General features: G+C 44.7%; 1 protein-coding gene across 6 annotated transcripts in view; it reads left to right on the forward strand.

The window, feature by feature from the left end:
- Nucleotides 1–13,043, forward strand: part of CACNB4 (calcium voltage-gated channel auxiliary subunit beta 4) — a 225,686-nt gene that overhangs the window by 149,255 nt on the left and 63,388 nt on the right. For 5 of the 6 annotated variants that reach the window (XR_013228081.1, XM_077320034.1, XM_077320039.1 and 2 more), the window contains one exon: nucleotides 11,332–11,451. Coding sequence is in view for 5 of the 6 variants with exons in the window: in XM_077320034.1 (XP_077176149.1) it covers nucleotides 11,332–11,451 (120 nt within the window). In the remaining variant the exon portion in view is untranslated. Of the gene's footprint in view, nucleotides 1–2,594; nucleotides 2,714–11,331; nucleotides 11,452–13,043 lie in introns of those variants that run through there. The other variant, XM_077320036.1, reaches the window with a different exon arrangement.

Below are 13,043 nucleotides of genomic sequence, written 5' to 3' on the forward strand. Positions count from 1 at the left end.
CCCTTTCTGTCTTTATTTATGGTACAGATGTGTTATGTTTTGTGTGTTCTTTTTAAATATTTTATCTGTTATGGTAAACAGCATATGTTCAAACAGTGCAAACAGGCACCATTTTGCAAAACACATTTTTGGAAAAGGGGAAGGGAGCAAAGCATGATGGGAAGCTGCCTATGTGGGTCTCAGTGGGAAACCATGTCATGAATTTCAGCCTGGGAGATGAGCGGAGAAAAGCCCAAAGGTGGAAACGCTAGAGTCAACTAACAGCAACCAAAGGAAATCCAAAACAAGGCTTAAAAGATATGTTTCCTAATGTGGAAACGTTCTTTCTGTTGGCACAAGAGGCAATGTAGGATAGTTTCCATTTCCCCTTTTCTGTGCAGCCACGCCCATTGCATGGCTTTTCATCCAATGGGTCCCCGAATCCTTGGCACTTTATTTTTCAGGCGGGTTGGCACTTTATTTTTCAACAGGTGGTTGCTGGGAGAAAGAGAAGGTTTGAAAAAGCCAACTCTTCCAAGATCTTCTGTTGATGCTACTTGAAGCTAGCTGAGGTATGCTGTGGTGATAAATAATAACATAATCCCTGCAAGTCATTAAAGTATACAGTATATAATTCCTGAAACCCTTCCTTGATATTAGTTTAACATTCTTCTCTTGTCAACTGACAGCTGGGGGAATTAGCCAGCTGTACAAGAAATGAAAGAGTTTAAGTGCCCGTTTCAGTCATGAATGAGCACATTTCAATAGGAAAAAAGCGGAAGTTCCCATGAAATAAATCTGCTTGGGGTTTGCGCTGAATGCTAATAATAGGCATCTTTCTTTCTATAATTGTGTACAATCCCAGAAATGAAAAAAAACCCACTTCTCTCAGCATGACTCTTTGCTGTCAGGTATTTTAATGGACTCAATGCTTTTAAATTTGGTTCTTACAGAAAGAGTTTTGATATCACTTTTTGAGTTCACGGAGGAAAAGTGGTGTTAGGTCAAAGAGTACGTCGTTCAAAGAGTGCCTTTGCTTTGCTCTGGGATCCTCCGTGATGCAAGTCGGTGTTTGTTTGTTTGCTGCAAAGGGTGGAAAGACTGGAATCGAATTCTGCTTTCACCTAGCATGTTTGTTTAGTGGAATTTTTCTAATGTCTCTTTCCTTGGTGCAATAAAATCAGAGTCCAGTAGCACCTTTAAGACTAACAAAGATTTATTCAGGGCGTGAGCTTTCGAGTGCAAGCACTCTGTCAGAGGAAGTATACCATATTGTATGTCGCTCAGAGCCGGGTTATGGACAGTATAAAAACCCAATAAATAATTATATGAAATAAATAAAGGTGACTGCAGTCAGGGCTAATCCAATCCAGTTCCGAGGTATCCATCATTCAGCAGTGGTTCCACATGTCATGGGCTGTGTCCTTTCCTGCTTGGCTGCCAAGAGACAGACTTGGGGGGAGGGGGGCACGTGGGACCAGGACTCTCTGGGGTTCCTTTCCAGGAGGCGGACAATATGGGGTGAAGTCAAATTCATAACATTGCTTTACACTCACCCTGCAGTTGAGTGATTGGTGACTGGTCACCTACCTTTTCCTTTGGGCCTCCTTCACGTGTTGGCACAGATGAAATTGCCCCCCTTGTCCCACCCAGGGCTCAAAACCCATGGCCTCTTGCTCTGTTGTCAAGGCTACGCAAGCTAACACTGATAGGCTGCACAAGTATGACCAGGTGCCTAGTTTATTTATTTATTTAGATTTATATACCGCCCTCCCCGAAGGCTCAGGTTTGGTAGGTTCTTCCATATTTTCCCTTCCTCTGTTGTTCCAGGTGAGTGGGGGTCCACCCCTTTGTTCCAGCCTGTTCTATACATTCCAGAACCCACGCTTGAGATCTCCCTGAAAAGTACTTTCCTGAGGGACACCTTGTTTGGGGATCCATAACTAAAGATGCCTTGCTATTTTGAAGTTTCTAGGACCCTGGGGGGCTGCCGTACAATGTCCCAAACTTCCAGAACTTCAGCTCAACAGAGGGACGAGACTTTCCTGATTTGCGCCCATTCTGATTTACAAGGCTAAAAAAGATTACACAGGAACCTGGAAATCAAAATCATTGTGTTTCAATTTGATTTAGCTTAGAAGGCTTTTGTTTATCAGGCGTGTGTAAAAATCTGTAGCTGACACTGTTTTCTAGATGAGCATTTGGCATAGAAATGCTGCCTTTCAAGAGAATACTGAATAGCTGATCTCAGCACATGGCCGCTGCCTTTCTACAGCAACGTGAAAAGGTTCTTTGTGTGCTTTTTGCCTTCGGGCAGAGAGGAAAAAAACACTTGAACTTCTAAATTTAAGGGGGCAGAGGGAATACTTTGGGGGATTGAGAATATTTCTTTGAACAATCGGATCGTCACAGATTGTGTGGAAATACATAATCTGGGACAATCTGATTCTCTCTGGTGGCTGCTATGCCAGGGGCCACCACCATCCCCACAGCTGCTTCGTTCTGGCATGAAGCAAGGAGGGACTCTCGGCCTCAAACGGGGCCAGGCATAGAAGTGGAGGGAGGCAGCAGCATGGCCTAGCTAGCGAAACAGAGGTGAGAGGACAGGCCATCAGATAGCCAGATGGAGGGTGCTGATGGTGGAGAGGTCTCTGTGTTGGAGGAAGAGGGCAAGGAAGAAGACAAGGACCCCTGTGATAACAAGGAGGAGACCGAAGGAAGAAAGCTTGACGAGGTAAGCCAGAGTTTCCTCCACTCATCCATACTCCTGGCAATGGGGTTGGACTGTCCAGGCCCAACACTGATCCCTATTTGCTACACTGCCTGTCTTCCACGCCCGGCCCCACCACCAGGGGGTGCAGGAGGAATAGGTGTGGAAGACGGGCAATGGAGGCAGTGGTGGCGGAGCGAGTGGGGCTCAGTGCCAGGCATGGACAGCTCCCTCAGCCACCTGTCTTCCATGCCCATTCCTGCTGGTGGGGCCGAGTGCAGAAGATGGGTGGCAGCTGGCCGGGCCCAGCACTGAGTCCTGCTCACTCCGCCCCCCCTCTTCCATGTCTGGCCCTGCTCCCAGGAGTGCAGGTGAGTGGGGGCGGGCACTCTCACTCACCTCATCAAGCTCTCCTCCTTTGGTCTCCTCCTTCTCCTTGTCATAGTCATCCTTGTCTTCTTCCTTGCTGTCTTCCTCCAATACAGACACTGGGTGAGAAGAATGGGGGGCGGGGGTGGGACAGACACTTCATGTCTGTAGTCGTTTCTGTTTCTCTCCAGCCCCCCACAAATGGCATAAGATATGCTTCAACATAAAAAAATGAATACTATATAAAAATCATACCCATATTACATCAAGTGTACATACCTTGGCATATTCACATATTTGTCATCTCCCCGTCCCCACCCTTAGTTGGAACATTTCTGTGCCCAGATGTTCTTGAACCCCAAAGGGGGATCATGGATTTCTTGGTAGGATGGTCAAGAGGGAGGTGAAGGAACTGGGTGATCAGAGAAAGGAGGTTTGCTTGATGGCAAATGTGGGCTTTCCATTACACAGGGTCTGAAATGGCTGTGAAATCAGGCCTTCTGCTCCGTTTTGCTATGAATTTATGGATGCTAATTATGAATAGAAAAAAATCATTCCATGTTATCTGACTTGCAATTCCATTGTTTCATGTCTAAGAGGAAACAAGTGATGAATTTCTTTGCAAGTGGGTCCTGAAGAGGAGCATCTTAAATTTAGAAGGGAGCCCTACATTCAGTGTTTGAGGACGATTGTACTACATGCTTGCAAATATCACTGAAAAGACATGTTCATGTAGTATAGTGGTAAGATTGCCAGGCTAAGGGCCAAAGAGTTGGGTCCACATTCCCCACAGTTTCAGCGTATTCGGGAATAAAGCAGAACCCTTTTGGGCTTGGAATGCTACTGCCAGGGTTAGGAAGGGCTCTTGTTCCATCCCCACCCTCGCAGCTGTTTACCATGCCAAATGTTTATCTGTGTGTGTTTGTTGTTCCTTTTGAACAGAATAGTATATGTAGAATAGCAAAATGCTGTGTTTCAGCACAGGAAAATGTCTGGGTGGGAGGCAGGACCCCCCCCCCCCACACACACACACAGCGGAAGGTGTACAGAACTGTAGGGAAGCTCTCAAGTAAAGCAGAAGTGTGCTGAGTGCCACCCAGGAAAGATCCCTGTTTTTTCCCTTGTAGTTCTATATACTATGTTCTGCATGCTATGTACTGCACATGTAAGATGGTACCACACTTTCAGGGTACAGATGGCAAGGATTAAACACAGCAAGCCAGATTGTCTCTGTGGAGAAATGAAGATATTATGGGAAGAGGTGTGAAATGTCTGTTTGACAAAATGAACACTCATGGTAGTGACAGGCTGGAAGAGACATAATTGCAGTGCCTTCAAAAGTCCTGAGTTTGTGGCTCCAAACAGTTATACACAGTAATTAGCCTCTGTGGGTGAAACCAGAGAAGCTGAAGATGTAGGACCCTAAGTACCGGGACCACCTTGGCCTCGGCGCCATTGACTTTCATTGGAATCCCTGCCTCCCCACCTTTCCCGGGGCCTGGGGGAATGTGGGTGTAAGTTACACCCCTCACACTTCCAAGGTGGCTCAGGGAGGGTCTTCCCTGACTCCCCTCCAATTTTCAAAAAGATTAGACAAAGGGGTCCAATCCTAAGAGCTCAAAAAGAGGTGCCCCCATCTGCCCCATTATATCCAATGGGACAGACTCTCCATTGGATATAATGTAGAGATGGGGGTGCACCCTTTTGGGAGCCCCTAGGATTGGACCCCTGGTCCAATCTTCTTGAAACCTGGAGGGGAGTAAGGCAAGATCCTCCCTGAGCTACCCTGGAAGTGTGAGGGGTGTAACTTACACCCACATTCCCCCAGGCCCTGGGAAAGGTGGGGAAGCAGGAATCATGGCTGCCAAGTCGAACTCTTTAAATTTTAAAGGGACCACACCACTTTAAATGCAACTTCTGCTTTCCCGCCTTTCTTATGGTTAGTTACACCCCTCTAACCTTCGGGAGGCAGAGTTGGGTGTCATCTGTATATTGATGGCACCCAGGTCCAAATTAATTCATGCGCCATCTTGCTCAACTGGTCCAGGGATTTGGAGAGTTGGGTGTCATCTTACGTTAATTAACGTGGAGGATAGCACTGCACCCTGTGATGCTCCAAAAGGGAGTTGACAGCGACGCCTTTGCTTATCGTCCACAGTGATCCTCTGAACGCAACCCTGGAGGAAGGAGTTCAGCCAATGAAGGGCTGTCTCCCATATTCCAGTGTTGGTGAAGTGGTGAATAAGAAGCTCGTGGTCTACCATATTGCCTTTGGGCTTGATCCAGAGAGTACAGCTGGTCCAAAACGCAACTGCTACGGTCCTCACAGGTACATCTTGGAGGACCCACATCCAGCCAGTGCTGAAGCAGCTGCATTGACTGCCAGTTATTTTCCAGATCAGGTTCAAGATTCTGGTTTTGACCTTGAAGGCCATCCGTGGTCTGGGCCCAGTGTATATGTGGGAGTGCCTGTCGCCCTATGCCCTCCGCAGGGCTTTACGCTCTGTGGGTGCTAACCTTTTGGTCGTCCCTGGCCCCAGGGAAGCTCGCCTGGCCTCGACCAGGGCCAGGGCCTTTTTGGTCCTGGCCCCGACCTGGTGGAATGAGCTCCCGGAAGAGCTGCAGGCCATGTGGGAACTTCCAGCATTCCAGAGGGCTTGTAAGACGGAGCTCTTCGGCCAGGTCTATGGTTGAGGCTGGGCAACAAGGAGATCATGCCTCCCCTCATAAAATGGCGGTAGCAAGCTCCATCAGTGCCCCTCCACCTCCCTTTTTAGATGGGATCTGGGACTTAGTCTAGGATGAGTTTTTTCGCCACAACTCTTGGTCGATAGGCTATTTTATTTGTATTAATTTTTACTGTTTTAGGGGTTTTGGGGGGATTTTATGTGATTGTAATAAATAATAGATAAACATAATAAACATAACAATAATAATAATAATAATAATAATAATAATAATAATAATAATAATATCAAATGTTGCCGTGAGGTCTGGGAACACGAGCAGCGCCGACCCACCTCGGTCCAGTTGGCCATGAAGGTCATCCATCAGGGCGACTGGAGCCGTTTCAACCCTGTGGCTAGGACAGAAACCAGACTGGAAAGGATTGAAAACCGAAAGGATCTGTAGTGTAATGGTAGCTAGGAAGCAAGCCAGAGTTCTTCAACTCTATATTGTACATGTTTATTATGCCCTTTGATTTATTATCTTCCGGTTGTAATTTTTCTTTTGGCTGCCATTGAGTGTAGGTAACTGGTAAAATAGTAGCAATAATCCCTGGCATTTTTATAGGCCTTTACATCTTCAAAGTGCTTTATGGACGTTAATTAATGGACTGTTATCTTTGGAACCCATTTGGTCTTATAGTCACAATTACAGAGCCTTGTTAGTTTAAGCACAAACTTTTCTCTCCTTCTTTCCACCACCCCTATCCCAAAGCTCTTATCTGGAATATGACAGTTTTATAGAACGTGTCTGTTCTGTTGATACAGATAATGTGATATATACACATAATAAAGAAGGGGATACAGCTATATAGCTTTAAAAACAACCTTTCATATGTTTAATACACATGTGACTGAATAAAACCTGTAGCCTATTCAAAAATGTTAGTTGTAATGGGAATTCAATATGAATTCAATATGAAGTCCCACTACCAAAAATTCAATATGAATTCACACTACCAAAAATTGTGGTTACACATTTGAGACAGGAGCCACACTGCGGGAAAATGGCTCACCACCAGATTGCTTATGGAGAGTCAGCATACTAACCCTGAAGCATTCCTCACAGTGGTGGTTGTTTAGAGCAGTGGTCCCCAACCTTTTTATCACTTGGGACCGGTCAACGCTCGACAATTTTACTGAGGCCCGGGGGGGGGGTAGTCTTTTGCCAAGGGATATCGCCACCACCTGAGCCCCTGCTCTGCTTGCTTTCTCACCGGTGCCCCTGACTTCATGCCGCCTGCTGGGGGGGGGGCGCTGCCAGTAGCAGCTGTGCAGTGCCACGCCAAGGGGGAGCCCCAGCCATGGTGGCCGCTGGAGAGCACCAAAGGTGAGCCAGCGGCAGAGTGGCAGGGCAGCCCCCGAGGCAGCAGCTGGGGAGGAGGACGAGGAGGAGCCACGGCCCGGTACCGAATGATCCACAGACCACGGTTGGGGACCACTGGTTTAGAGATACTCAAGCTGGCAAGCCTTCCTCACATATTATCTGTATAATAAATTTTAAAAAATGATGTCCCAGATTTTTGATATGCTTTGTATGGGACATTAGAATTAATCCTCTCTCTTCCTCTTCTCTGAGTTGCCCAATCATCTTTGGGACTGCTGCTGCCAGTTCTTTCTTAAATTCTGCCCATCAACAGCTGTCTCCCCAACAGCTGGCAACCGGGATGTGTGGGGAAGTACCATCAGCATGTCAGTGTTTTGTCATGGTGTTATGTCACAGAAATTCCAGAAGTGATACCTTCCCTCTCTAGAATTTGCTGGATATATTGCTGGTGATTTCTGAAGAGGCATGGCATTACTCACAAGTTTGCTCTGGAAGTTTTCTAATGATGTATCGGTGGAGATTTTTTTTGCCTCATTTTTATCCCACTGGCTAATGGAGCAGCAATGGGGAGAGGATATCCTGCCTCCAACATCTACCAGAGAACCCTCATATCAGACTTGCCTCTAGCTCATTCTTCTCTACATTTAACTTGACTTCCTGGGTATGCTTGTTCTTCGAAGAAGAAATACAAGATAGAGGAGATCACTGTGTCCTCTGACCTCATGTTTCAGTTCTCATTCCTGATTTATATAATGTCCTGCTTTTGTCAAATCTAAGCTTCTGTATATTTTTTCTGTTCTGACACGGATAGACCAAGATAGCCTTATCTCATCAGATTGTGGTAGCTAATCAGGGCTGGTCTTGGTCAGTATTTTGATGGGATCCCACCAAGGAATACCAGGGGCTTTTCCGCACATTGGGCATTATTGTGTGAAGCCTGCTATATGGCAAAGTGTGAGAAATAATAGTGACTCACTGGCACTCCACACTTCTCGAGCTGTCTCGAATGTTCCTGGGCCCTTTTCGTGCATCTTATACTCCTCACTCACTGCTAGAAACGCGAGAAGAGAGAGCAAGGCACTTCAGTCTTGTGCGGTTTGGCCTGCCTACCACTGTCCCCAACCAACCCCCACATGTGCCTCTATGAAGATTCGGATAGGCATTTAAACAAATAAGTCTATTAAAAAAAATTGTGAATGAGACCTTGGGGTACTTGTGGATTGTAAACTAAACATGAGCAGGCAGTGTGATGCAGCGGTAAAAAAGGCAAATGCCATTTTGGGCTGTATCAACAGGGGCATCACATCAAAATCACAAGATGTCATAGTCCCATTGTATACAGCAGTTGCCAGAAGTTCATGTGTCAATCAGCCAGTATCTAACATGGTGTTATCTGACAAAGGGAGTTCAAACCCTTATTCCACAATGGAAACTCACTTGGTGACTTTGGACCAGTAACTCTATCTTAAGTTTCCCAATTTCCTGGAAGAACAATGGCTTTCACATTTCCCAGCTCTTGCTTCCCACTGCTGTTCCTGTACCTTTTAGAAGAAAAATTACAATAGAAAACCACAGATTTTCACCAATTCCTAGGGTGCACTGATGTTGTTTCTAAGTTTTCCAAGGAAGTGACATCACACTATGATCTTTTTCAAATATATATATTTGAAAAAAGATATATACTCTTTGGCTTTACCATAGAGTTTCCAATGTTTCCTAGAGAGGCTATATGTTGACTCCATTTGGTCTTTTGTTTTAGTTTCAGGGTCCCCAACATGTTGAGCAGAGTACGATTGAATCTTTCTGGCTGTGGGTTGCCACAGTAATGAGATGTCATCAACCAACAATGACCTCCCATTTTCCCTTCCCAAGATTCTTGCTGATTGCCATGCCATGCCTCGCAAGCCACAAGAATTTTATGAGCAGAAAAAGGAAAACCATGTGTGCTATTCTGAGTTCCTTTCTAGGAAAGACAAGAGAGAAGTGCACTTGATATAGAGATGTGATCTTCTTCTTTGCATAATTTTAGGACTTAAGCATCAGTTTTTCCAAAAAGTGTTTTTCATTTGTGCTGAAACTTGTCACAATTAGGGACATCCTGAAATAATTCTAATTCAGCTTGACAACAGTTTTTTTTTTCAAAAATTTAAAACATTTTTTTGTCAGAGTCATTCTTAGTTGTCAGCATAGTATGCTTTACTCTTCAAGCTTTCCTTAACTACAAACCTTCTTGCTCCTTGTAGTTGGTGGAGCATTGGAAAATGAGAAATCCCAGAGGCAGCATTCTGAATTCTGAGGCTCCACAAAGCTACCTTGAACGTAGTGAGATTCTTTTCTAACCTAGCTAAAATGGTAGTGTGATGCCATGAAAGTTGATGCCTTTGTGAACATTATACTGTTGACACCTTTTTGGCATCTCTTTTGCAGAACTGCTGAGGCCCAGTTAGTCAACTGCTTTAAAACAACCCACTTTTATTGCTTTGCCATGGAATAAACATAACACTGCTTATCAAAATGACAGAAAGAATAATTGCAAATGGGCTTTTAAAACATCTGTTGAGCCAGTGTGTTGTCATGGTAGTGTCCGACTAGGACCCAGGAATCTCAGGCTCCAATCCCCAGCCTTCCAAGGAAGCTAGCTGGATGACTTTAGACCAGTCACACTCTCAGCCTAGCTTACCTCACTGGGTCATTGTGAGGATAAAATGCAGGAGAGGAGAACTCCATAAGGTGCTTTGAGTTGCCAATGAGGAGAAAAGGCAGAGTAGAAATGAAGTAAATATATATTTTTCTGTTTTATTCCTTTTGGTCACACTCAGTGTAAGAATGGCTACAAATGTGTGAGATGCTGCCGCCGTTGTAGGGGTTTGGCTTGGATGGGGGCAGAGGTAACCTAGGAAGAGGCGATGAGCATCAGCTATATTGATTGCAGCCTTCTGTATCACAGGGAGCCTGGAGCAAGCCTTCCCTCTTCATGGTACTGCCCAAGAAGTTGCTTGGGTAAGGATTCAGTCCATCAGAGATGCCAGTCCTCTGGTGGGACCTGGGCATCCCCTGGAATTATAGCTCATCTACAGGCAACAGAGATCAGTCCCTCTGGAGAAAATGGCTGGAGGGTGGACTCCATAGCATTATGCTCCACTGTGGTCCCTCCCCACCCCTAGTCCCACCCGCTCCCAGCTCCACCTCCAAAGTTGCCAGGTGTTTCCCAACCCAGAACTGGCCATCCTGATTATCTTTCTTTTTCTTTTTGGGGGTGGGGTGGTCAGACTGATTAGAGTAGCGATCCCCAACCTGTGGGCCGTGGACCACATGTGGTCCTTCGACTAATTGGAGGTGGGCCCCGAAGGATGCCTTCTCCCCCCCTCCCGGTCCTTTACTTCATCCCCCCCCCCAGCCCTTTACAACACACTTCATTGTTGTGGCGTGTCTGTATCTTATTTTGAAGGGATGTTTAAACATTACCATAGCGATCAGAGAGTGTTAGGGCGGTGGTTGAGAGTAGAGGAGTAAACTACCCCCCCCCACCGGGCCTCAGTAAAAGGCGTTGAGTAGTCCCCAGTGATAAAAAGGTTGGGGACCACTGGATTAGAGTATCTGGTGGTGCTGACTCTACTTCTTGGGATTTTTGTTTGATTATGTGGTTGTGAAATTGTTCCTATACCGAATAAGCATTTTGTTGCCTGTATATGGAGAAGGCAGGTCTGGGTGCCCTTTACTGTTCCCACTAAGTGAACAAGTATATTGAGTAGTAGAATTTGCTTGGAGGCGTGGATTTTACTGAGCCGTGTTATACTCTGATTAAACTTGATTCAGTAAAATGTTGATTTAAATTATGATATAAATTTGATTCAGTGAATTTGATGTCATTTTGATGGAGGGATTATCTTGATTCAAAGGCTATCTAAGAAAATTTCAATCCGGTAATAAATTGCTTCATGGGGTCGAATGTTGCTAAGTTTATGATGCATATATATAAAGGGAAATAACCAGACCCACTCTTTCTAAAAGAGGTTTTTTTTCCCTCTGTTGAACTTGCTTCTTAAAATAAAAAGAGGAAAAAAAAAACCAGCCCTAAAAAGTCAAGGGGGAAAAGATCATATTTGAAACAATGAATGAAGCTCAAAGAGAAAAACTAATCTATAACATTGCTTGAGCATACTTGGCTTCTTTCTATACTTGATCCATCAGTTTTGTTAATAATTGACTTTTCTTTCCAGGGATCAGCAGATTCATACACAAGCAGGCCATCAGATTCTGATGTGTCTCTGGAAGAAGACAGGGAAGCAATCCGCCAGGAGAGAGAACAGCAAGCCGCTATTCAGCTTGAAAGAGCAAAGGTGCCCCCTTTTCTTTTCCTTTCTAGAAGGAAGATGATCAAAGGGATGGGGGATCAGATGGAAGGTCTGTCAAGCTATGTTTGAATACGAAACTAGTAACTACCTTTGCTGATGGAGATCTCCTTGTATTTATTGAGAGACGATGGCATGTTCCATTATTAACATGCCAGCAGACATTTCTGAAATGTGTTTTTCCCAGGTAAGGGGTTGGATCCTACAAAAGATTTCTACATCCTCCTTCCTGCTGCAAACATCTGACCCCCCCCCCCAAGCTATTCACTGTTCTCCAAGAGTAGCAATGGAGGGTGGAGGGAGGCAAGAAAGTCAGTCTATGTACACAAATCCAATGTGGGATTAAGATTCCAGTACAGAGTCTTGTCTATTTCAAGTAAACTGCAATCAAAAGGAGGGCCGCCCTTCACAGCAACAGCATGAAGAAAAAGTCAGTTAATTGTGATACAGTGTCAGGCAGAGAGAACCATGATATTTTACAACAATGCTCCATGTTTACACTAGGGGAAAACTATGTATGCATAGGGAAGAGAAGCCACATAAATGTGGGAAGGTTTATATACTGCATACATCCTTTGAATCAATGTGGACAGTTGTCTTGGCCAATGGAACAAAATGGCTCCTCATTTATGGACCACTTCACAAAAGAAGAAGAAGAGTTGGTTGGAAAGTCCTTTTGGCTCATACCAATTTGAGGAATTTTGTCATTCAGCATGGGGCAGTTGCTTCAAAGCAGTTCATGAAAGCTACAAATAAATGTACAGAGAATAAGATCTGTGGCTATCATACAAGTTGGTAACAATGGACATGATTTTCCTTAGCCTTAAAACCTGATAAGAAGACCAATAGTACACTCAGGGCTTTCTGCATGCTTGAATTATTCCTGATTTTCTTGGGAGTAAATTCAGAAGTATTGCATTGGGCTTGGGCATGGTTTTTCTGTATGTTTGCCTTCTGCATTTTCACAGTTGTGGAGAGTCTATTTTCTTCTTTAAATAACCAGCATTTTCAAGGCATCACCATGGCATCACAGCACCTTCCCCCTTAATTTTTGCACATTTTATATTGATATTTTTAAAGCACTAACATTTCAATATATGTTAGCTGCTTTGGGATTCCATTTGATATTTTAAAAACCTCTTCTTCTTCTTGGTGTAGTGGTTAAGAATGGCAGCTTCTAATCTGGCAAGCTGGGTTTGATTCCCCACTCCTTCTCCAAATGCAGCCAGCTGGGTGACCTTGGGCTCATCACAGCCTGATAGAACTCTTCTGACCAAGCACTAATATCAGGGCTCTCTCAGCCTCACCTACCTCACAGGGTGTATGTTGTGGGGAAAGGGAAGGGAAGGCGAATGTAAGCCGCTTTAAGACTCCTGGTAGAGAAAAGTGGGTATAAAAAACAACTTTTATTCTTCTTATATCAATATAGTATTGTAATGGTAGGCCAAGCAGTTTTCTGAATTCTCAGCTTTTGTTTTAATATAAAAGTAAGTCTCGTTTACATTCCCTCATGGAGACATGCCTTTTCCCTTATATCTCCTTAAGGGATAGAACTAGAGATTTACTTAAAAAAAATGAAA

This window comes from Paroedura picta, chromosome 2 (genome assembly GCF_049243985.1).
Source record: "Paroedura picta isolate Pp20150507F chromosome 2, Ppicta_v3.0, whole genome shotgun sequence".
In the NCBI taxonomy this organism is placed as follows: domain Eukaryota; kingdom Metazoa; phylum Chordata; class Lepidosauria; order Squamata; family Gekkonidae; genus Paroedura; species Paroedura picta.